Source organism: Melospiza melodia, unplaced genomic scaffold, assembly GCF_035770615.1.
Source record: "Melospiza melodia melodia isolate bMelMel2 unplaced genomic scaffold, bMelMel2.pri scaffold_28, whole genome shotgun sequence".
NCBI lineage: Eukaryota > Metazoa > Chordata > Aves > Passeriformes > Passerellidae > Melospiza > Melospiza melodia.
The window spans coordinates 3,917,663-3,942,681 of NW_026948600.1; the positions used below are offsets into that span (position 1 = coordinate 3,917,663).

Consider the following 25,019-nt stretch of genomic DNA (forward strand, 5'->3'; position numbering starts at 1 on the left):
TAGCCTTGCTTTAACTGGGGCTAAATCCACTGCTAATTATGCCAACATCTTTGAATGCAAGGTTTAATACACTTTGTGTCTTCATTAGGAATCTCAAAAGGGCATGTTTAGCAATTGGGAATGTCAAAGGGCCTTAAAGACCATTTGAATAAAGTAGATCTCCAGCAATAGGGAATTTAGTTTAGCAGTTCTTTTGATCTCTTTTTTAAATATAGGAATTAACCATAAATTATGAGTACTTTAGAAAGAGCAGATGTTCTCTCTAGTAGGAACAGAGAGCTGTTCCTCACGTTCAGTAGTCACCAATGTCTTTAATTGCATTTAAACTCAAATACATTCCCATTTTAAAATGGGTACCATAACCCTTTCCTGCTTAGCAGAATTGGTTTTGGGTACTTGCAGGAGCTCTTTCAATGTTGATGACTGCTGGTGGATTAACAGCATAGAGAAAATGAAGTCTCTTCCACCAGAGAATATTAAATGGCTGCTAGATAACATTTTGTGTGATCAGAAAATAAGAATGGTTTCCAAAGCATTTCAGGTTTTGATCTCTCAGCCAAATCTGCCATGCAAGAAGCCTGTTGGTAGTAAATATTTGTCTGTGTTTGATAAAATTCAGTTCAGAAAATGGACAGAGAGGTTTCAGAGAAAATATGAGAAAAGACTCGTGTTTTGGTTACATTTCAGTTCCATGTGTAGCATTTTTCTTTCTCTATGCCCCTATTCAAGTGGACATTATAAGAAAAAATGCCATTAACATTGAGAGGGGGAGTGGCATTAAAATGTGAGGATGCCCAAATGCCAAGGCAATGGGGTCTGGGTAATTCTCTCAGATACCCTGAGGTTTGAAACAGCTCTTTGTTGGAAGCCCCAAAAGCATTCTGCCAAAGACACCAGCTGGTCACTGATGTTTCCCATCCAGCTGTCAGGCAGCAGCCATCTCTGGTGGGCTGGAGTTTTGAGGTGTGTTCTAATCCTGCCCTTTGCTGTGTGCCGCTGAGCAAAGGGAAGTGCCAGATTAGACATTTGGCACTTGACATCTAAGTTACAAAAATGGAATCATCCCTTTTATTAGAAATCTCTCCATTTCCTCTCTATGGTGCATTTCCAAATCTTCAGTGTGGGTTTAGACAACTTCTTAATGGAAATCAAAGGCAGTTGGACATTTCATTCATTGTTCATGCAGAAAGAGATTGTGAAATAATTTAGTAAAGGTAGGAAGTCTGCCACAGGGACAAGGGCTCTGGTTGGAGCAATTAGTGCTGAGGGGTTGGTGGTTCTGTTTCCAGGATGCTCAGCTGCTTTGCCCGTTTCTGGACCAAGGGGCTCTGTGTGCTATTTTGCTGCTCTTGGCCAGAGAGGCTGGCAAGAAGCAGAAGCAGAGGTAGATCCTTGTTGCAGTGAGGCTGGTGGGTAAGGAGCTGTGTCTCTGTCCCGGCAGTGCTTGTGCAGGGGGTTCATGCCAGGAGCCCTGAAGTCATCCAGCGCGACGCCCTGCCCGTGCTCTGGCCCTGCCTGGAGAACAAGGCGCTGCCTGTGCGGAGCGCCAACGTCCGCACCGTGGCCACCAAGCTGGCCTCTGCCCTCTGCAAGGTGATGGGCACCCAGCTGAAGGAATGTGCTGCCAGCAAGCCTCCACATGTGCGGGAAAACCTCTCCAAAATGTTGGGCTGGTGAAGGCGAGATGTTCTCCAGGAAGCTGAGGAAGCGCTGAGTTGGACACCTCTGGATTTGCCTTTTTAGCTGTGCCAAAATGACGAAATCCTAAGGAAAGGTGTGCATCTGCCCCTGCTCTCTTCATTGCCCTTCCTAGTCATGGCATGGGGGGCCTGGAGCAGCTCCAGACTGAGGACAAGATGAAGGCAATCATGGCTCAGCCTCACACAGAGGTGAGGGGGGAGCTGGGCCAATCTCTGCTGGTAGGAAGGGTCTTGTGGCAGCCCAGAGGGGCCGTGCACATTGCCAGGGAACAGCTGTGCCCTGCACGTGCCCCTGCAATGAGCTGTGCTGCTGCCAGTGCCCCTGGAGCTGTGGGGCTGCTGAGCTGTGGGGCAGGCAGAGGAGCAGGAGGGTGTGTGTGCAGCTGAGCCATTCCTGGGGAGCACAGGGCTCTGGGCTCCCTGCTGTCCCAGGGCAGCCCAGAGGCCAGGCTGTGCCTGTGCCAGCTCTGGGCAAGTGGCTCAGGGTTTTGCCCTGGCCTGCCTCACGTGTCTGCCAGCAGGAGCATGTTTCCCTGTGCAGCTGTTTGTACATTTCCAGGAAATGTGTCCCATGAAATATGGAGCTTCAGCTGCTTTAGGTTTGCATTGTGGCCTCTGTTAAACTTTGCCTCTCTGTTAAAATTTGTGTCTCTATTTTGCAGATCTGGCTGGTTACAGTCTTACCGAGAAGTTTTCTCTGAACACTTCTGATGTTCCCTCACCCACAAAGTCCTTGCCTCCCCTCCAGAAGAGCTCTCTTTCCTCCAAGCTCAGGAAGAAGCTGCCGCCTATATGAAGAGTGTTTGAAGAATAGGATTGATGTGTTAGGCTTCATAGTTAGAGCTGTACATATGTTCTGAACTTTAGATGCAGTTTTGATTTAATGAGTTTTGATGGTATCTTTCAAATTTGATTACATATTTTTATTCTATATATTTTATTTTGATGATGAAGAAAAGTAAATAAATAAATAAAATTTAAATAAACCAGGAGGAGAATGTGAGACCATGACCTGCTAGCCTAGAGATTATGGGAGTGCAGCTCACTCAATGTGCCAGTGTCTCACCACATCCTTTCCTTATTGAGTCTCTCCTCTTCCTCTTTGGCCATGGTTTCTTTGTGTCATTTGTGCTGCTGTTTTCAACTTGTCATTGTAACAGGGCCACACATTGACATGTTTGGGGGACAATGGATCCAAAAGATCCTGTCTAGTCAAAGGTTTTCTACCTAGGGGTGTTCTCTGCTCACCAACGGCCTGAGCAAAGAAACCAAGAGAAGTGTGCCCAAATCCCAAAGCTTTGCTCCTTTGCAATCTCCCACAGATCTGGCTCACAGGTGTCTTCAATCACAATTCTATAGGTAAGAAGAGGTAATGTATTTCACTGGGAAATGATGCACTGCTTTGGCAAAGTCACCTGTATGTATATTTACCCGGGACAGCAGTCCAGCTGTGTTGTTTGCACCTTGTTTGCAGAAGGATGAGTGCACTGGGAGGCCAATAACAAGTGACAAGGGTTCCTCAAATCTGCACTGCAGCCTGGGCGCCATTCAGCCCAGAGCTAGGGGATCATTTGTTCCCATGGACCAGTGCTTGCCAGTGGAATGAATTGCTGCACAGCTGGAAGAAGCAATTCTGGATTCAGCTCCAGCTGTTGGTGGGCAGCATGATCATTGACAATGCTGCCCTTCCAGAAATTATTCTGCAGTTTCCTTTCATAGTCATTTGAAGCTTTGAAACTTCACATTTCGATTTGCTTTGCCTTAAGGAAAAACACTTCTGGGCCAAGTGCAAACTGTAACCTTTCGGCAGCAAAGTCCTCATGGTTGCCAGCTTCTGATGTCACACAATGTCACCTGACTGCCTGTGTTTGCTTAGCTCTGGGTCTAGTCCCATCCCAGTAAAGCCCAGGCAGGGTGGCACGTTGCAGGGAAAACTTGTCCATGAGCTTATGGGGTTGCCATCAGCAGCAGAGTGAATGTGCCCTTTGGGGATTCCTCTGGAGACAAAATTTGGGACCCACTCCGTGCCACAATATTCTCTTAGATCTTTTTGAAATATCCTAGAAAAGGCTGTGAAACTTCACATCTCCTTGCACAGCTACTGTTTGAAGAGGGGCATTTTGGTCCCTCCTCAAAGTCATTGCTCTTGTACATGAGAAACATGAACATCCACCAACAGGAATGATGCATGGTCCAGCTGCTGCTGCTGCAGACAACTGGGCAGTGCAGACCTGAGTATTACCAATATGAGCACTTAATTAGCATTTCATGCTCCTTCAAGCTCTCCAGATCTCAGGGCTTTTTGTTTCAAAGCAGCCACTGCACCATCTCTAGGGAAGAACAGGAACTGGGAAACAGCGACTGCCAGCCTTGCAGGGGTGTAGGGGAAAACGTGAGGTGTCTGCCTCAAAAGATGAATGGGAAGAGTGTATTTGCCAAAGCAAATGCTCTGTTAGGACAGCCGGATCAGTTCTTTACTGCATGCTTGCATGAAGATCATGTGGGATCTCCTTTTTGTATCTCATGCAGAAAAGGAGCTCTTAATAATACCATGCTACTTAAACCAGATTGGCATGCAGCTCTGTAGTGGTTCACAATGAAGCAGACTGCCTGCTCTGTCACTGCCAGCCCTGGTGAGCCTGCGAGGGACTGTAGTTTATCCCATGCCTGTTTTACCTCCACGCAGAGCTTGGTTTTCCTTATTAGTGTGGAGTAAATAGAAGAGTAATAAAATGGACAATTAGACTGACCACTTTGGAGGATATGCTCATGCTTTCGCATGTCAGTCCTGCACCTCATTCTCCCAAGGCCTGTTATTCATCAAGAAATATTTTAATACAAAAACCTCAGCTCTCATGTTACATCTGAATAAAATTGCACAAGATCATCAAGAATTCTGCTGTCAGGAACAAGACAAGAGCCTTCTGACACTCACTTGCAGCTGTCCTGGATTGCTGCAGCCCTTTGTGAAAAGCTGCAGAGAGAGTGTTTGGAGTTGGTTTGGGCCTTTATGAAAGATCTATGGAGCAGTGCGCAGGGCTCTCCTGGCAGGAAACTGTGGAGAGTTTTGTCAAAGAGTGGCTTGAGGAGAGGGGACACAGCCAAATCAATTTGGTGAAGATGTCCTAACTAGGGCACAGGCCCTTTCGCAGGCAGGGTGTCCTTGTTGACAAAGAAAATGCTGAAGTTATACAAGAATGGGATGTGGAATGCAGAAGTTACTATGCTTGCTAACCACAAGAATGTAGATAAAGGCTAAATTAGGCGGGGTTGACATGTAGCTGAAGAGCCAATCCTGAGCTCAGCTTTTGCAATATGTATGAGGCTCATTATGGACTGTATTTAGGTTGCCGAATCAATCAATAAATCAGACCTGTTGATGACCATCTGGTGTCCTGGTCTCCTTCCTTTGACAACTGGTGACCCTGACGTCTGCCTCCACATCTTGCTGAAAAAGAGAACGGGGGAGGACGCGCCACGGTTGAGGGAAGTTGGAGTTGGGTCCTGATAGCAGCCAGGATGGTGCCGGAATTTTGAAGCACCCTCGAGGTTCTCATCGGTGACTTGAGCCATACGTGTCTGCCAGAGCCTGGAAAGCTGCAACAGCACTGACGTATACAAATAGGTATGGATAGGCAAGCAGCATATGATCTTTTCACCGCGTATTTAGAAAGGCGAGGAGCAAAGGGGATAGATCTAAAAAAGGAGCTACCAGGGTTGTTAGCCTATGGCTATGCTAAGGGGGTTTTCCTTAACCCACATACGGTCCATGAGCTCGCGAAATGGAGAAAATTTGGGGATATACTGTGGGAAGCGGTGTTAGAAGATGGTAAGACAGCAGAGAAATAGGGCAAGCTATGGTGGGTGGTGCACAATACACTGCTTCGGCATGTCTCTGAGCACAAGGCAGCAGAAAGGGTGACAGAAACTAATAAGAGGAATATAGGGTATGGTCGTGAGGACGATCCTTTTGAGCCTTCAGTAAACAAGGTGTTAATACCAAAGGGTTCAAAATAGTGTTGTATGGAGGATCCTGTTACAGGCGTGGGGGGCCGTCCGCACCTTCTATGTCGGAGGAGAAGGATGAGTTGGAGGATGGCAGAGAGAGCGAGCTAAGCCTGCCGCCCCCCCTGCAGAGAGAGAGAGTTAAGCCTGCCACCTCCCCGCAGAGAGGGTGAGCTGAGCCTGCCACCTCCCCCACCCGAATGGCCTGCACAGAAGTGCCAACAGCGCAGAACTCTCGGAGAGTCAGATTCTATCCCAGGGGCACTCAGTGACCTATGGGAGGAGATGGCTAAACAGAGGAGGGAGGCTTGGGCTGCTCTGGCAAAAGAGGCAATGCAAACGGGAGATGGTGAGGCTATGGAGTCCGCTTTTGCTCTTGCCTGTCCAGTTACATACACGCCACAGTATGATGCTCAGGATAACCACACACAGGATCTGGCAGAGTATACCCCTTTAGACTGGAAGTTGTTATCTCAGTTGCGGTCCACAGTCAGTCAGTTCGGTGCAAAAAGCGAACCTGTTAGGCAGATACTGGATTATCTCTTTAATACGCAGATTTTGTGCCCAAATTACCAAATTATTTGAGGGGGATGGTACGATTAATATTTACTCAGCATCAGCAATTGTTGTTTAATGCGCTATGGCAAGCCTTGGTTAATGAGTTGGTTGCGTCACAGCGAGCTCAGGGGGACCCGCTGCATGGAGTGACGATAGATGAGCTCATGGGCTTAGGGGCATATTTGTGCACGGAGGCACAGATGATATCAGGAGCAGATAAGCTTAGAGAAGCTATGCGTTTGGTACGTGCTGCCATAGAGAGGGTTAAAGAGCCAGGAGGGCTGCCGGTGTACATGGGCATAAAACAAGGTAGAGAGGAATCATTTGGGAGTTTTATTGACAAAGCAGCTGCGGCTATAGACCGGGCAGGAGTTGCAGAATATACGAAGGGGGCGTTATTGGAGCAGTGTACCTTACAAAATAGCAATCAGGCAACGCAAAGGTTGCTAGCCACTCTGGGAGGAAATTGGACCATTGAGGAAGCACTAGAGTGAATGGCATTAAGGCCAACAGCCTCACAGGCATTTTTAGTAGATGCCTTAAAGGAATTAGGATTAGGGCTGCAAAAGCAAGCAGAATGCACTCAAAATCAGGTGTTAGCTGCTCTTACTCCTCTCCGAAATGGCTCCATGACAGTCACACAGGGAGGCTCGAGATCACATCTCAAGTGCTACCGGTGCAGCAATGGGGGACACATGGGCCGAGAATGCAGAGCGACTGGCGTGTGGTGCCAAAGCTGCCAATCTAGCTCCCACAACACTACGGCTTGTTGGCACCGATCGGGAAACGGTTAGTGACATCAGCGCCACCTTCTGTCTGCAACCAGCAACAGCAGGGAGCATCGGCTTGGACATAGCAGCAGCAGTAGATGTCACATTAATGACGAACCGGCCTGAAAGGATACCATCTGGAGTAAATGGTCCTCTCACGCTACAAGGACAAAAATGTGGAGCATTATTACTAGGACGCTCCTCGACATTCATGCTGGGACTATTTGTATTGCCTGGGGTCATAGACGCAGACTATACAGGGGAAATACAAATCATGGCTTACACCCCTTATCCCCCAGTTAAAATAACAAAGGACAACGCATCACACAATTGGTACCACTACCACAGATGACATCGGGTATACCATCGTTTACTGGACAGAAGCGTGATGAGAAGGGTTTTGGCTCTACCGGTATTACACTTTTGACTGTGGACTTACAGGAGAGACCAAGACAAAAAGCTGAGATCACCCATAGACATCAGAGCATAACCCTCTATGGATTACTGGATACAGGAGCAGACACCAGCATTATATCTCCAGAGGCATGGCCACAACATTGGCCCCTGCTCCCATCAGTAAACATGCTCACAGGAGTAGGAGGACTTACTTTTGCAAGCAGAACACCGCTTCTCTCAGTGCGCATTGATGGGCAACAAGTGTCCGTTGTGCTTTCAGTCGTTCAGTTGCCTCCTACGGTCTCCTGCCTGATAGGCAGGGACATTTTAACACAGCTGGGGATGGTGTTGACCAATCACCACCCTTTGGGGTAATTGCCATTGCTGGGACTTTCCCCATTCTACTCACTTGGAAAACAGATACACCGGTGATGGTTAAGCAATGGCCCTTCAAAGGGGTAAGTCTTATGCATGCCCATGAATTGGTGAAGGAACAATACACGCAAGGACATTTACGACTCTCAATGAGTCTCTGGAACACGCCCATTTTTGTGATTAGGAAGAAATCAGGAAAATACCGCCTGGTACACGATCTGCGAGCTGTGAATGACCAGATGGAACCGATGGGGGGAGCCTTGCAGCCTGCTCTTCCGAATCCAGCCATGATCCCACAAGATTGGCCACTTCTAATCATCGACTTAAAGGATTGTTTTTACACTATTGGGCTGCATCCCGATGACATGAAGAGGTTCGCCTTTACCCTACCAGCAATAAGTCATGGAGAACCAGACAAAAAATTTGAGTGGACGTCACTACCACAGGGGATGCACAATGCCCCTATGTTGTGCCAGCTTTATGTTGATGCTGCATTACAGCCATTGCGTCAGCAGTGGCCAGCTACCATAATATATCATTACATGGATGATATCTTGTTTGCGCAGCAACAACCATTTTCCCCTTTGCAGGTTGACAGGATCAGAGACACTCTTGCAGCATATTCACTTGTTATTGCCACAGAGAAAATTCAGACCACGAAACCATGAAGTATTTGGGATGGACCCTAATGGACCAAACAGTGGTACCCCAAAAATTAGAACTGCACTTGGACATTAAGACTTTACATGATGCTCAAAAGTTTCTAGGAGACTTACAGTGGCTAAAACCCATTGTGGGAATACCAAATCATTTGTTAGAAACCCTACGACCCTTGTTAAAGGGCACTGATCCCTCTACCCCCATGTGCCTCACAAAGGAGCACCATCTTGCCTTGCAGCAAATCAGCAACTGTGTGCAACAAGGATATGTGTCTCGTCGATAACTGGATTGCCCTATTGATCTCACTGTTCAGAATAGCCCTTGCCACTTGTTTGGCGCTCTCCCAGTGTGAAAACAAAATGGGGGAGATACGGGTATTGGAATGGCTGTCACCACCGCTACAACATAAAAGAACAATATTCTCAAAAATCAAACAATTTGCTGCGTTGATCAAAAAAGGCCATCTCAGAATTACTGAAGTGGACGGTAGAGAACCTGCCACCACTAGGCTACCCATGGAAAAAGAAATGCTGGACTGGTATCTGGTTAACTCTACGGACCTACAGGAAGCACTATTGACACCATCTGCAAAAGTGCAGACAAGCAAGTTAGTGCCCATGGTCCTGCAATGGATGACAGAATGGGACTGGATCACTCGGCCGCTGAGAAGAGAGAGCCCCATAGAAGGAGCCACCACAGCCTTCACAGACGCAGGGAAAAAACCGAGACGTGCTGCTGTCACCTGGCAAGAAAAAGGACAATGGAAGCATCAACTTCTTACAGCAGACCCTGCAGATAGCCTACTAACCTTAGAATTGTTAGCAGTAGTATGGGCAATGTCCAACCTGCATGAGCCCTTGAATGTGGTCACAGACTCCATGTATGTCGCTGGAGTAGCCAGACGTATAGAAGGAGCAGCAATTAAGGAAGTGAATAACAAACAGCTGTATGAGTTACTGGTTCAATTAAGGAGAGCTCTCCGGGATAGAAGTGCAGTGTACTCTGTAATCCATATCAGGAGCCATAAGTGGTCTGAGGGTCTAGGAGATGGGAATGAGCGTGCAGATAAATTGGTTACCTTACCCATTGATAACTCTTGTCCTGTTGATAAGCATACATTGGCAAGAGAAGCCCATAGTAGATATCATCAAAATGTGAAAGGGTTGGTGAGGAACTTTGATCTGGGCTTATCAGAAGCCAAGGCCATTGTCAGGGCATGTCTAATATGCAGTTATCATAATGGGGGAATAGGTCTGGGCTGCGGAGTTAATCCTCGAGGTTTAGAAATGAATGAGAAATGGTAAATGGATGTCACGCATGTAGCTAGGTTTGGCAGGCTTAAGTATGTGCATGTTACTATAGATACATATAGCCATTATATATGGGCTACAGCTCAGGGAGGCGAGAAAGCGATACATGTGATCAGGCATTTATTGAGTTGCTTTGCTGTTATGGGAGTCCCACAAGGTATCAAAACGGATAATGGTCTGGCTTACACAAGTGCTAGAGTCCGAAAGTTTTTGGACCAATGGTCTGTCAAGCATGTGACAGGTATTCCGCATTCCCCCACAGGACAGGTGATAGTAGAACGAGCAAATGGTACCCTCAAACAATATATTGACAAGCACCAGGATTTAAAGGATCCACAAGCATGCCTGGCTAAGGTTTTGTATGTGATCAATCATTTATGTATTTTTGGGGAGGATGATGCCACCCCTGCAGTTAAACATCACCCGAGATCAGGTCAGGAAACTATTAAGGAAACAGAGGTCTGGGTGTAGAACCCAAGCACAGGGATATGGGAAAAACTCTCAAAAGTGCTATATTGGGGTGGGGGATATCTTTGTGTTTCCTCACCAACAGGGCCTTTGTGGGTGTCTGCCAAGTGGACTAAACCTGTCTTTAATGCAGCATCTGGTGAACAACCTTAAGGAGGGGGACAAGGAGTGCCTGAAGAAGAAGCTGCTGCTGATTTTACAACCCTTATTGCTGCAGCTGAAGGGACACTCGAAAGCAGTGGACAGAGCAGCGACACGCTGCTACAGGACGGCCAGGGAACTGATTGACAACGTTGAAGCACTATCGACCTTCCACATAAAAGGACCAGCAAGGGAGCGCTGCCTTGAGTGTCACAGCCCCTGTTGTGCTGCGTGGGTAGCTCTGTATTGTGGGGGTTGTGGTAAAACCTTTTGGTTAGAACAGTCCGGGATCTGGGGTTTATGGTGTAACACCTGCAAGCATGACTACGCATGGGGGGAAGACTGGCAAAGGGAACTAAGGAGACAGACGGGACTAGGTACGGCTCTAGCTTTAAATCTTTATGAGTCTCCCGAGCAGAAAATCTTGGCCTATTACCAGTGGGAGGTACAGTGTATTGTGAAAAGAGTTAAAGCTCAAAGTAAGTCATACATAGCTTCTGCTAGGTGTAGAAAATTGGTGCCTTTAACACAGCATTCAGTTGTAGGACCCATCAGAGGAGATCCCGATCAGGCATTGGACTCCTGCATCGAGGCCCTACAGAGACGGAGATTGCAAGAGTTAGGATCGATGAGGTTAAAGACAGATAAGAAAAGGAAAGTGAGAAAGAAAACAGAAAAATGAGGCTTATTTTTGTTATACTGCTCAGTGCTGTGACGGACGGGGCAGTAGGAGTAACACGCTTTAATCAGCCAAGAGATAACATATGGATAACGCTTGCTAATCAAACTAACCAATCATCACTTTGTCTTAGCCTTGGAGGAGTTACTAACCCATTTTGAACATGCTTGGTGGGGCTTCCAGTGTGGTCTCCTTGGGAATTTTGTAGTCTGATTGATAACCAAACTCTATGCATGCAGAATATGACAAACATTAGGTTACCCACACAACAAGGGTACACTACAAGTCAAAGTGACGGTTACCGCCAGTGCTTAATAATCTTATCACTTAATACTACTTTGTACTCTCCTCCAGAGGAGTTGGATATCTTCGGAAGTGCAAACGCCAGTATGACTAACACCTCAAATGGTGGATGGTTCAGTTTCGATCCCTTAGATCCCCAGAATTTAAATCAGCATAGAGGAGCATGGGCTACCCTAGATTCATCCCTGAATTTGGGTACAGTGTCTCAGCAGCTTTATAGCCAATGTAACGGCACTAACATCACGGCACTGATGAAATTACCCACAGGGTTATTTTGAATTTGTGGAGACAGAGCTTGGAATGGTATATCAGCCAGGCCACAGGGTGGACCTTGCTATTTGGGAAAATTGTCATTGTTTCACCCCAATGTGTCTTTATTAATGCAATTGAGTCAAAATTCAAGCAGGAAGAGACGCAGCCTGCATGACTTAGACTGCAGCCAGATAGGACCCACAGTTTTGGAGTGAGTTAAAGCAAGAGATAGTTTCAGCTATCTTGCCAGGAGGAGCTGCAAATAAAGCTATGAACTTAGCAAAGCAATTGGGATGCTGGGCCAAGGATGAGCTAAACAAGACGTCACAAATTTTAGATATGCTAACCGCAGATGTGCAAAGTGTTAATCATGCTGTTTTGCAAAATAGAGCCGCTATAGATTTTTTGCTTTTAGCACAAGGTCATGGATCTGAAGAGTTTGAGGGAATGTGTTGCATGAATTTGTCCAATCACTCTGTATCTATTCATGCAAAGGTAAAAGAATTATAGCAGGGACTTCACAATCTTAAAGAAGAAGAGGGTTTAGGAATTGACAAATGGCTTAAAAACTTAGGACTTGGACTGTGGCTGAGAAACTTTGTGACATATGCTATAGAGATACTGGGTGTGATTTTGATGCTTTTGCTTATTTTGCCTTGTATCTTAAATTGTATTCAAAACATGGTCAGCCAAATGATAGAAAGAACCTGGCAGACTAGCCTCCTTGTCCAAGAACAAAACGGGGGAAGTGTGGAGAGTTTTGTCAAAGAGTGGTTTGAGGAGAGGGGACACAGCCGAATCAATTTGGTAAAGATGTCCTAACTAGGGCAGAGGCCCTTTTTGCAGGCAGGGTGTCTGTTGGGAATTTAGCCGACTAGAGAATGGAAAAGTACAAGGCCGTGGCTAATTCCAAGTCCTGCACCTGCAAGATAGCGTGTCCTTGGGCCTAGCTGAGTATGATAACGAGTGGACAGAGAGATGTAAGAAATAGAGAACGTAGGCCCAAAGGAATGAGGAAGAGTTGATGGTATAGTTTACCCAATAGATCGCTTGGCTTACAGAATATTCATAAGCTTATTACTTGCTGTATAAGTGTCTGATGCTTTCTTCAATAAAGGGGACCTGTTGATGACCATCTGGTGTCCTGGTCTCCCTCCTTCGACATCTTGCCAAGTGTTTTGGGAACAGATGAGTGGTGACCCTCATGAAACCACTGCCATCCAGACTTGTCCTGGCAATATTCCTATGGGAACAATCCCTGGATATAAGGAAATTTGGAGGTGAAACTCCAATTCTGGCCATACGTGCCTGGAGCAGAATGTCAGATCTTTTCCATAGGAAGGAAAGCATGAAGCACCACTGTTTCAATAGTGGATGAGACCCTCAACATGCCAAGGTCAGCCTGACCTCTTGGGTGGTCAAACCAGCCAGACCTGTACTGTATTCCTTTGTTTTTATGGGGCCCTGAAGTGTCACAATGGTGCCTTGGTTCTGTGGGGCTCCACACTGCCACAATGGCTCCTTGATTACAAGAAGACCTGAAATGTCACAATGGACCCCTTGTTCGATGGGATCCCACAGTGTCACAGTGGCTCCCAGGTTTCACAATGGTCCCACTGATTCCATGAGGCCTTGCAGTGTCACAATGGTCTCCATGGTTCCCCAGGCTCCACAATATCACAGGACTCCTCTGTTCCATGAGCCCTGCAATGTCACAATGGACCTTTAGACCCTGGAGGTTTGCAGTGTCACAATGGTCTCATTTTGGCTCCACAGTCTCACAATGGTCCGTTGATAACAGGAGGACCTGCAATGTCACAATAGACCTTTGGCTCCATGCAGCCGTGTAGTGTCACAAAGGCCTCTTGGTTTCACCAGGCCCCATAGTATGAAAATAGTCCTCTTGGTTCTGTGGTGACCCCCAGGGTCACAATGGTCTCACTGGTTCCATGAGGCCTCACAGTGTCACAATGCTTTGGATCCTTATAGTGTCACAATGATCTCCATGATTCCATGAGTCCCCTCAGTGTAACAATGATCTTCTTGGCTCCATGGTGCCTCACAGTGTCACGATGGCCCCTTGGTTCCATGAGGCTGTGAAGGGTCACAATGGCCTCTCCATGATTACATAAGGACTTGCAATGTCACAATGAACCTTTGGCTCCATGTGGTCTTGCTGTATCACAACAATCCCTACATTCCATGGAGCCACACAGAGTCAGCACGATCCCCTTGGTTCCATGAAGCCCAGCAATGTCACAGTGCTCTCCATGATTCCATGAGGCCCCACAGTGTCACAATGGTCCCTTGGTGTCACAGGGCTCCACAGTGTCAAGGTAGTCCCATGGTCTCACAGGGCCCCACAGTATAACAATGGTCCCTTGGTGTCACAGGGCCCCACAGTGTCACAATGGTCCCTTGGTTCCATGGGCCCTGTGCTGCTGCATTCCCCCCTCCCCTTCTCAGGCTGCCCTGCCAGATGAGAAATGCTCCTTGGGCCTCGGCCTTGGCCAACAGCCCCTGGGCTCAGCTCCTCTGCAGCTCATCACAAACACTGTCTGCTCCAGGCACTGCTGCTGCGCACCCAGCTCCTGGTTTCTGTAGGAGCAGCCCTGGGAACTGTTTGTGTTCCCTCAGTGGCACAACATCCCTGTTCTCACAGTGCCAAAGAAAGCTGTTGATGCCAAGTGTGGCCAGGATGAGCCATTGCTGGGACTGAAGCCCCTCTCTTGGGGCCCTGCAAACAGCACTCCAAAAGGAGCCCTTGGAGCTCTCCTGGGCCAGCGACTCCCTCTGAGTGGGGCCTCTCCCAGCCGGGCACTCTCCCGTTTGCTGCACTTGGGGATCCCAAACAATGATGGAGCCTGCGCTGATCCCCCCATTCCTCCAGGCTCCTCCAGGTTCAACCCTTTGGCCTTTGCTGGGGAGATGCCAAAGGATCCACAGTGAGCATTGCCTGCCCTCAGGAGGATTTCTTACAGGTGTCTAGCACTGATTTTTGTGTCTGTGTGTACATGGGAGTGCCTGTACTAGGGAAATGTGGCAGAAATGCTGCTCTCTGAGGGCTTGTAGTGCCTTGGATAGCTGAGTCAGTCAGGCCTGTAAGTAAGGTTACATCATGACAAATAAGTTATGAGTTTTTTTTTTTTTGCAAAGTTTACTATGTTGTAAGCTAAGTTGAATATTGTTTAATGTTATTCCACTAATAAATCTCTAAGTCATTGGTTGTAAGTGAGGTTAAATTCTGTTAAGTGCTGTTCTTTTCCTAAATTGTGAAGTTGAAGATATCAGTTAAGGTTAAGGTATCAGTGAAGTCCTGTTAAGTTTGACCTTTGTCAAGCTTTTATTTCTTTATTCATTTTAACCTTGCCCTCACTGTCCTTGTGTCTCACACACACTGGTACAGTTCTCAGCTCATTTCTGGTTTGATTGCCTGGATTCTGTTTGGTTTTGTTGTTGCTTTGTTTCCTTGTTGTGCCTGAAGTGTCCAGTCAGGAGAAGAGTGACTCTTGCCAAGGAACTCTGTGCTGCTGTCCCTTAATATTCAGTCTGGTTTTTGCTGCTCCCTTGCTGGGGATTTCTTCAGCGCTCTCAAGGCCTCATTCATAACAGGGTGAAGGAGCCCTGGCCCAAGCTCTGGCCCTGGCGGACATGGGGACGCTGCCGGAGGGTCCCTGTCCCCCTGTGCCACCCCCAGGGCCCCGTCCCCCCGTCCCCGTGTCAGGCTCTGGGGTCGATCTCGTGGAACATCCTCTGGGGGAGGCTGCGGGGCCGGGGGAGGGGGGACCTGGGATGACAGGGGACCCCGCTGTGCACGAGCAGGGTTGGACTGCTCTGGGGGAACTGTGAGGGGACCGGGGCAGAGTGACCTCCCCAGTGACCTCACACAGCCCCTGTGATGTCACACTGCCCCTGTGATGTCACAGCCCCTATGATGCCACACAGCTCTTTTGCAATGTCACACAGCCACCAGTGATGTCACAGCCCACTCTGGGTTGTCACACAGCCCCTGTGATCTCACACAGCTAACTATGAGATGCCACCCTATGATGTGCTACATCTGCTTTGTGATGTCACAGAAGTCTCTGTGATGTCACAACCTGCTCTATGATGTTACACAGCCACCCAGTGATGTCACAACCCACTCTCTGATGTCACAGAGCCACCCTCGATGATGGCAGAGACTGCTCTATTGCCTCACACTATGATGTCACAGACAGCTTTCTGATGTCACAAACCCCTCAGTGATGCCACGAGACCTTTTCTGTGCTGTCATACTGGCACTCTTTAATGTCACAGCACATACTTTGAACCTCACAGCCAGCTCTATGATGTCATCCAGCCATGCCATGGTGCCACAGCCTGCTCTGTGATGTCACAAAATCTCCTCTATGATGCTGTAGCTGCTCAGTGACTTCTACAACAAACTCTCAGATGTCATAGACCAATCTGTTGACTTCAAAATTGCTTCCTAGAGCACTATATTCTAATACTTGATAAAGATCCTGAACTGTGGAGTAAATAGCTCAGGTTAAAATCTTTCTGTCCGATCATGATCAGAATCAATCAGAGCTGTATTTATACAAATATATCTGGTATTCCATCATTAATCCTGTGGGAAAAATTGGGGTAAAGTTCAATTCCACCTCTCCAATCCTTTACACATTAACCTTTGACAAATTCTTGGGCTGGGATTGGATCCAGCTGTTCCCAGTCTCCTCTCTTAGAAGGAATTTTAGTAGTCTAGGAGCCCTGCAAGGGTTTGAGGATCCATGGTGGCTGTTGGGTGTACTTTCTGCACCTCATGTATCAGGAGGAGTTTCTCCAATAAAGAAACAAAGCTTTTGCCTGAAGCTCCCACTGTGCCCATGACAGGAACCCCTGTGAGTGTCTGGAACATCCCGGCTCTTTGGCAGCCTGGGGACTCCTGGGATGTCACCGTGGACCCCCGTGAGTGCCTGTGACAGATCGGTGCCTTTGCAGCCCAAGGTGACCTGGGATGTCACCATGGAATGGCTGAGAGTGCCTCTGACCACAGGGCTCTTTACCATCCTCAGAAGGCCCTGGAAGGTGTCCATGGAGCCCCTGTCTGTGCCTGTGACATTCCAGCTCTGGAACAGCCTGGAGACTCTTGGAATGTCCCCACGGAACGCCTCTGAGGGCCTGTGAAAAATCTGATCCTTAGCAGGTAACCATCACCAGGCCCCTGTTGCTATGGTCAGTTTCCATGGCAACCATCACAAACCCCCTGATGCTATGGTCAGTTTCCATGGCAACCATCACCAGCCCCCTGTTGCTATGGTCAGTCCCTTGGCAGCTCCATGGAGACCCCATGCCAGGGGTGGTTGCCATGGACACCAGCTCAGGCCTGCAGCCACAGCCTGTTGCCATGGCAACCGTTGGCAGCCCCATCCCCAGGCTCATGGGATCCCAGAACCACAGAATTGGCTGAGCTGGGAGGGACCCATCAGGATCCTCCAGTCCAACTGCTGGCCCTGCACAGAACACCCCAAAAATGCCAGCCTGGGCCTGGCAGCGCTGTCCAAACGCTGCTGCAGCTCAGAGAGCCCTGGAGCTGGGACCCTTCCCTGGGGAGCCTGGGCAGGGCCCCAGCAGCCTCTGGGCAAAAACATTTTCCTGACATCCAACCTGAGCCTGCCCCGACTCAGCTGCAGCCGTTCCCTCCACTCCCGTCCCTGGGCACCAGAGGGAAGAGGTTCCCACAGCCCCAGCCAGGGACCCGCTCCCAAGGCTGTTGCCATGGCCACCAGGGCTGGGACCAGCTGGGATTCTCAGTTTCCACGGGCGGGGGTTCAGGAATGGGATTCCTCAATTTCCTGCCCCTGCTAAAACCGTGTTGCCTTCGCTGCCCTCCCGCCTCCCATGGAAAGGACAAAAGGCAAAGATCCTGGGCTGGGATAAGAACAATTTATTGGGAACAACAATGAGATAAGGAACAAAGAAAAAGAAATTATATTGATAACAGAAGGGATAAATGAAACAGTTTACTGGGAAAACTAATACATCAACAACAGGCTCTTCCTGGCCACAATTTCCCCTGTCTGGAAAGGACACCCTTCTCCTCAGGGAGAGAGAGGGAGTCCCTTTCCTGCCCCTGCCAATGTTCTGAGGTGCGAGTGAATGTAATGACACGGCCATGGCCAGACCCTCATGTTCTTCCGTCCCACATCATGTCTTTGGCAAGGGCAGGAAAAGGGACAGGTGTTTTTCCAGCATAGACCACAGGGAAACTGGATCACCAGGGTTCTTCCCAATGTGGGCCCTCTAATGGGGGATGAAGCTGGAGTGGTGCATGAAGCTGTTCCTGCATTTTTGGCATTTGCAGGGCTTCCCTTACTGGTGGGTCCGTTGGTGTCTGGTCAAGTGAGAGCTACTGGTGAAGCTTTTCTCACACTGGGGACACTTGTAGGGCCTCTCCCCTGTGTGGATGCGTCGGTGGGTAATGAGGGTGGAGTTGTGCTTGAAACCCTTCCCACAGTCGGGGCAGTGGAAGGGCCTCTCATCCGTGTGAATCCGCTCATGCAGGAGGAGATGGGAGCTTGTCTGAAACCTCTTCCCACATGTGGCACACTGGTAGGGTCTCTCCCCAGTGTGGATGCGCCAGTGCTTGATGAGGTTGCAGTTGCGCTTGAAGCCCTTCCCGCACTCAGGGCAGAGGAAGGGCCTCTCCTCAGTGTGAATCCGCTGGTGCTGGAGGAGATTGGAGCTGCTCGGAAACCTCTTCTGACACTGGGGACACTCGTAGGGCCTCTCTCCAGTGTGGAGACATTGGTGGGTCACAAGGTTGGATCTGTAGCTGAAGCCCTTCCCACACTCCCCACACTCGTAAGGCCACTCCCCAGTGTGGATCATCTGGTGGCTGATCAGGTTGGAGCTCCACCTAAAGTTCTTCCCACACTGCAAGCACTTGTGGGGCTTCTCCCCATCATGAAGCTTTTTATGGACCACCAGCTCTGAACTCTGGCTGAAGCTCTGTCCACCTTCCTGGCTCAGGGTGGCTCTTTCTTCTTCAGAGCACCCTGGGCTGGGTTTGGAGCCCCTCCTCATGGGGGATTCCTGAGGTTTTTCTTCCCTGTTGGATTCCTGTGTGCTAGAATCACTCAAAACGGTCTCTTTCACGAGGTTCTGCCTTGCAGATTTTTCTTCCCTGGTCTCCATCCTCAGTTTCTTCCCTGGGGAAGGAAGGACAAGGAGAGGATGGGATTTGCCTCCATGCCAGAGGGAAGGGGAAGGAGATCCCTCCAGTACATCCCTGGCAGGACAGGGCTGACAGCAGATTTGTCCTGCAGCCGGGGCCTGTGCTGGGCGGGGAGATGGAGCAGGAGAGAGGGGGAAATAGAAACTGACTTCCTCCTCACCTATCTGGGTGTCCCGGGGCTCCTTCGTCTTCCTCACAGCCTCCTTCTCCATCCAATCAAGGTTTGGGAATGGGAAATCCTGGTTTGGGAAGAAAACAAAGGGTGCGCCCATTTTCTTTTGTACTGGTTTGAAGGCAAACCTTTGGAGCATCTTAAGGAGAATTACAATTTAAAAGAAAACTAAGATCAAGGCAATGATACAGAAACACTGCCTTAAACTGACAGAGTCAGGATATAACCTGACACCCTGTTGGTCAGGGTGGTGGCAGCTGTCCCAGTAAATGGTGACTGCAGTCCTGTTGGAGAGATGAAGGTGATTCTGTTGAAGCAGTGATCATGCAGAAGGGTCTGGTCTTCCTTTGGAGGTCCAGTGGTGGTTATGGAGCTCTTGTCCTCTGGCAATCCAGTAGGCAAGCTGCTCCTGGTGTGGCAAGTCTCAGCTTATATCCAGGTAGGAATGCTTGGATCCTCCCCCTGGGCGGAGCATCCCACAATGGGAGGATGGAATTTTATCAGTCCTGCAGTGACAATCAATGACCCATTCACAGAAGATATCTCCCCTGGAGGGCGTTATCAGTGCTGAGTCCTGGAAGAGATAAAGAACACTGCCCCACCTGTTTATAGCAGTTGATGAAGATGGGGATTGAAAACATGCATTTGGTTACATCTTGCATGGCAACCTGAAACAGTGGGGTAATCCCTGCTCAGGGGGTGAACACCACCCCCCTTACCCAACCTGGCTCAGGTGTAAAACCCCCACCCTGGGAAGGCCACACACACAGGGGATAATGTCGTACTTGCCCTGCTCCAGGGGAGGTCTCTGTCCCTTGTCATTCCATTGCTCTCTCCTCTTTTCTCTTTCTTTCCAACTCTCTCTCTACCTCACATTTACTGTTCAGTAAAATCCATTTTGGATTTGGTCTTGTTAGCACCTTAATTGGGGCAGAGGCATATCTCTAACAATTTTCTTAACCGTATTGCCATATTATTTTGACACAGTGAGTTCAGGGCACTGTTCTCTGACCCCAAGTGCCTTTGACAACAGCATGGTTCCCTCCATTGAGGAGGTTGTGGTTCTTTCTGGAAGAACTCTTGGAAACTTGGACACAGTGCCTCCTTCATCCTGGGGACCTTATGGAACTTATAAAAGTTTTATTTCTTTATGGGAGAAATGATGAGGGAAATGGCTTTTATGGGTGGCCAGTGTAAAGAAAATAATTTGCTGTCTTTCCTTATAAAGTTATTAAAATCACTGGAGGAAATGGACCATATGTTACCAGCGAGACTGACAAGGTTCATTAACCCCATGGTGAGGAACGCAAGGCAGCTGAAAGTCCCACAAGAAGCCCAGCTCAAGGAGCTAAATTTCCAAATAAGTCCTGAATTCCCAGGCTTGGGGGCTTTACCAAATGTGAAAATTATTTTTCTCTTGATCCCTGTCACCTTTGTGACTGCTACACAGAGCTTTCCATTCCTTTTAATAACCTGTTTTGGGCCAAATTTCCACTTTCCTTTTATCGGAACCTGTCAGCAGCTGAGCTGGAGCTGTGCAGGAAGCAATGAATATTGGAATTGCCACATCACTGCTTGGATTGTCAGTTTATTCATGTTTGGGATTTGTTTGCGCTTTCATCACAAGTTACTTGTGGGAAGAGGATATATTCATCAAAGTGATTTATGCAGAGTCAAGTTTGATTTCTGCCAAGTTTATTTTGTCCAGTGCCCAGGGGATGCTCAAGGGGTCTCTGTGCCTCTCACACTGGGGGATGCTTGGGAGGGGTTTGGGGGTGTTTTTCCTGTCCCTGTCACCCCAGGGCATTCCCCAGGGGGTCTCCATCATTTTCACCCAGGGAATGCTTGGGGGTTCTCCCTCCCTCTCATACCCTGTGCCAGGGGATGTCTGGGGCAGTCTCTGTCCCTCTCAGCCCAGGGGATGCTCGGGGGTCTCTGTCCCCTCCCTCTGTGGGATGCCTGGGGGGTCTCCATCCCTCTGGCCTCAGGCAATGCCTGTGCAGGGCTGGGGACCAGGGGCTCTGTGTCCCTCTCACCACTGAGGGTGCTCGGGGCTGGGGGGGCTCTCCGACCTTCTCACACCTGGGCAGGCCGGGGGGGTCTCTGTCCCTCTCAGCCCTGCTGTGACCCCACCCAAACATCATCGGGCTCAGAGGGACAGAGACACCCCCAAAGCCCCAGAAGGGCTGAACCCGGGATTTGATTTGGGGCTGAGGATTTAGGAAGGGGCTGGAATTGGGGCTGGGCTTGGAGTTGGGGCTGAGGATTTAGGAAGGGGCTGGAATTGGGGCTGGGCTTGGAGTTGGGGCTGAGATTCGGATTAGAGCTGGGATTGGGGTTAAGGCTGGACATGGGATTGGCTTTAGGGCTGGGGTTGTGATTGAGTCTAGGGCTAGACAAGTCTGGCACTGGGATGAGATTAAATACAGAACTGTGAGTGTGTTTAAACATGGAGTGAGACTGAGACCAGGATCAGGGTCAGGTTTGGGACTGAGCTCACCCAGAGCAGGACAGGGAGAATGTTACGGTGGGAAGGTTTAGGGAAAATCCTGGTTTGGGGAAAAACAAGCTGTGAATGCCTTGCGTTGGGGATTCCTCCCACCCATGTCCTTTTCTAGAAGTCACCTGATGTCCAAAAATCAAGAGTGAATCACAAAACCTACCAGGAGTTTCCCATTTCCAGTCTCATCCCTCTTGGGTTATGGTTGGTCCCCCATCTCAGGGCTGGTGGGGATCCCATGGGTCCTGGGGATCCCCCCTCTCCAGGGTCCTGCTTTTGGATTTTGGGAGGTTCTGGAGTCCCAAGGTCCCCCTCTCCAGCCTCCTCTCAATCCAGCCACTTGGGGTTCCCCTTTCTTTCCACCACCCTGTCCTTGTTTAGGGCAAAATCGGTTGAAACCCTCCAAAAGGAGTTTCCTCTAGAATGCTGATTCAGCAGCCCCACCCTCAGCCAGTCCGGGAAAATATTTCCGGGGAGAAAAGTGGAAAAAAACTTTATTCTACAGGCAAAGCATTCACCAGCACAAAAATTGAACAATATTAAGCAATAAAACCTCCTGCTGCTCCAAAATAGATGACAAACTCCGAAAGTCCCTCCTTGGGTTGTAGCTCCGTGCACTCAGTGTCTTATCAGTCTCTTATCAGTCTCTTTTCAGTCCCTCCAGCACTGGAAATGCTGGCCCAGGCTCAGCCAGGTGGGTCACAGGTGCGAGCTGCCGGTGGTGTTCTGGCTGTTCAGTGCAGAGCAGATTTAAACAGCTCCAAAGAAAAAGAAAAACCACAGTCCAGGGAACTTCTCTGCCTCAGCGAGCTAAAAACTAACTAAAAGCAAAGGAGAGCTCTGTCCTGCTCTCTGTCCATCCAGCAGCTGGAATGTGGAGGAGTGAGTGCAGTGTATGAAAACAAACTGCAGCTTCTTCCTCCTCCCCTTTGCTCTCAGAACCAGCCTTAAAGGTGCAGAACTCATTTCTGGGCTAAACAGACCGATGGGGTACGAGCATCATGAAGTCACCCCAGGACACGCCCCTGTCAGGGTCAGGGGGTCCCGTCCCCGCCTCATCTCTGGGCTGCCGGGGGTCCCCCAGCTCCGGTATCGCCCCTTCCCCTCTCCCCGCCCCGGGGGTCCCCCGTTCCACAGCCCCGGCTCTCACGGGGATCCCCAAAACCAATGTCCCGCCCCGTCGGCACCGGGCCATCCCCACGTGGACCCCCGGGACCCTCCCGAGGGGCGATCGCGGCTGCTCTCCCCCCGAGAAAGCTCCTCTTGGGGAGCCCGGAGATATCCGGGGCTCGAGTCCGGGATCTGCCGGCTCCAAACACTCTCCAAAAAATCCTCCCGGAGACCCCTGGCTGGAGCCGGGGCGAGCTCGGCCTCTGCCCTCACCTGCGGCTCGGGGCTGGGGGCGATGCTCCCGGGGCAGGGGATGCTGCAGGCTCGGCGTGCGGGCGCTGCGAGCGCCGCGATTCTCCCCCTCCTGCTCCTGCTCCTCCTCTCCCTCCTCTTCCTCCCGCATTTCCTCCGCTGCCAGCCCGGAGCCCCCTTTCCCACCGCTCTGCCCCGCGGCCCCGCAGCACCGGCTGCTGGGTGGGGGAGCCCCCGATCGGCCCCAGGGCTGGGCAGGGGCTCGGGGACCCCCCCGGGGCGGATCCGTCCCCCGGCCCGAGCCCCAAATTCCGCTCCGGGGCCGCCGGGCTCTGCGGGCCCGCCTGGCAACCGGTGAGTCATCGGCGAGAAAAGCTCTGGTTGGCTGGAAATTGTTTACCGCGTCCTCTGATTGGCTGGAATTGTAAAAGGCGCTACGCCCTGCGGCTGTTGCTGGGAGCTGCGGAGGCCGGGCGGGAGCCTTTTCCTGTTTCTTTCTGTTCTCTGAGACCTCTTTCCTTTTTCTTTCTCTCTTTGAGACCTCTTCCCGGTTTCTTTCTCTCCCTTTCTCCTCCCCATTTCTTGTTCCGTTCAGTCCACGCTCAATAATCGTCGGTTGCTTTCCCACGCTCTCATTCGCTCCTTCCCTGGGGCAGAGGCGTCTCTCCCTCGCGGGGTCGTAATCCATGGACAGGGTCCCTTCCCACCCCAGTCCCTGGAAAATGTCCATCAAAGCCACCTTTGCTATGTGCTCTGGGAGCCCACAGAGCTGCTGGAGCTTCTCCCCTTGGGAGGCACGGCAGGAGCGGCACCCTGGGAGCCTCGGGAATCCACGGCACACACTGCAGGGTCTGGAATTCCAGTTCTCAGCTATGAAAAGATGTTCCTGCCCTTGAGGGCAAAGCTGTCAAGAAGGAGCCAAAAGCCAAGTGGAACAAGATCTTACAGTGGCATTTCACTGCGAGCCTTCATAACTTCCCCCATGGTTGTTGTAGCTCCTGAATTGGGAATTAAATCTGGGCGCGGTCTTTGGTGTGAGCTGCCCTCGGTCAAGGAAGACACTGAGAGAGAAACAGAGCAGGGAAAGAGAGGCAGGAGAGAAAAGAGGGCACAAACACAGTCAGCTGAGAAGGTGGCACTCTGAAAACAGACCAGAACTGACTGAAAAGGAATATAACAGAAAGGAATAATTTTGCACCTTTTTTTTACTATCAAAATACAATTTCAGCCCCTTCTCACAAACCTCTTGCCAGTGTCATTCACCAGGGCTGCCAGAAAGTCCTTCATTCTGGGTGGATGTTCCAGGCTGCAGCCACAAGGAAAGAGGGAATGGGGATTTTCCTGCTCCTGGGGAGTTTGACATCCTCAGCTGAGGAGAGGAGGAGACACCAGAAGAAAAGGGCAGCAGGACTTCACCTTTCCACAGGATAAACGGGGCGGGGGAATCTCTCATCCTGTCTGCTGCTGCTCCACAGAGATGTGAGGACTGATCCCAGAGCCCCAGTGGTGACAGTCAGGGCTGCCCTCAGGGAATGCTTGCCTGGTATTGAGGGGCAGCATGGGAGGACCTGGATCTTGGGGCACCCAGCTGTCCCCCATGTTTGGAGGTGCCTGAGGAGGGCTGGGATGATGCCAGGGACATCCTGCAGTGACATCCCCCCGTCCTGCCCTGGGTGAGCTCAGTCCCAAACCTGACCCTGATCCTGGTCTCAATCTCACTCCATGTTTAGACACACTCACAGTTCTGTATTTAATCTCATCCCAGTGCCAGACTTGTCTAGCCCTAGACCCAATCCCAACCCCAGCCCTAAAGCCAATCCCATGTCCAGCCTTAACCCCAATCCCAGCTCTAATCCGAATCTCAGCCCCAACTCCAAGCCCAGCCCCAATTCCAGCCCCTTCCTAAATCCTCAGCCCCAACTCCAAGCCCAGCCCCAATTCCAGCCCCTTCCTAAATCCTCAGCCCCAAATCAAATCCCGGGTTCAGCCCTTCTGGGGCTTTGGGGGTGTCTCTGTCCCTCTGAGCCCGATGATGTTTGGGTGGGGTCACAGCAGGGCTGAGAGGGACAGAGACCCCCCCCGGCCTGCCCAGGTGTGAGAAGGTCGGAGAGCCCCCCCAGCCCCGAGCACCCTCAGCGGTGAGAGGGAC

General features: G+C 50.1%; 1 protein-coding gene across 1 annotated transcript in view; it reads right to left on the bottom strand.

The window, feature by feature from the left end:
- LOC134433921 (zinc finger protein 850-like) overlaps nucleotides 1-25,019 on the bottom strand; it is a gene marked incomplete at its 3' end in the record, with an annotated part of 63,605 nt that overhangs the window by 12,911 nt on the left and 25,675 nt on the right. The window contains exons 5-6 of the mRNA XM_063182612.1: nucleotides 17,976-18,618; nucleotides 16,769-16,772 (exon numbers count right to left, since the gene is read on the bottom strand). Of these exons, the coding sequence (XP_063038682.1) occupies nucleotides 16,769-16,772; nucleotides 17,976-18,618 (647 nt within the window). The remainder of the gene's footprint in view (nucleotides 1-16,768; nucleotides 16,773-17,975; nucleotides 18,619-25,019) is intronic.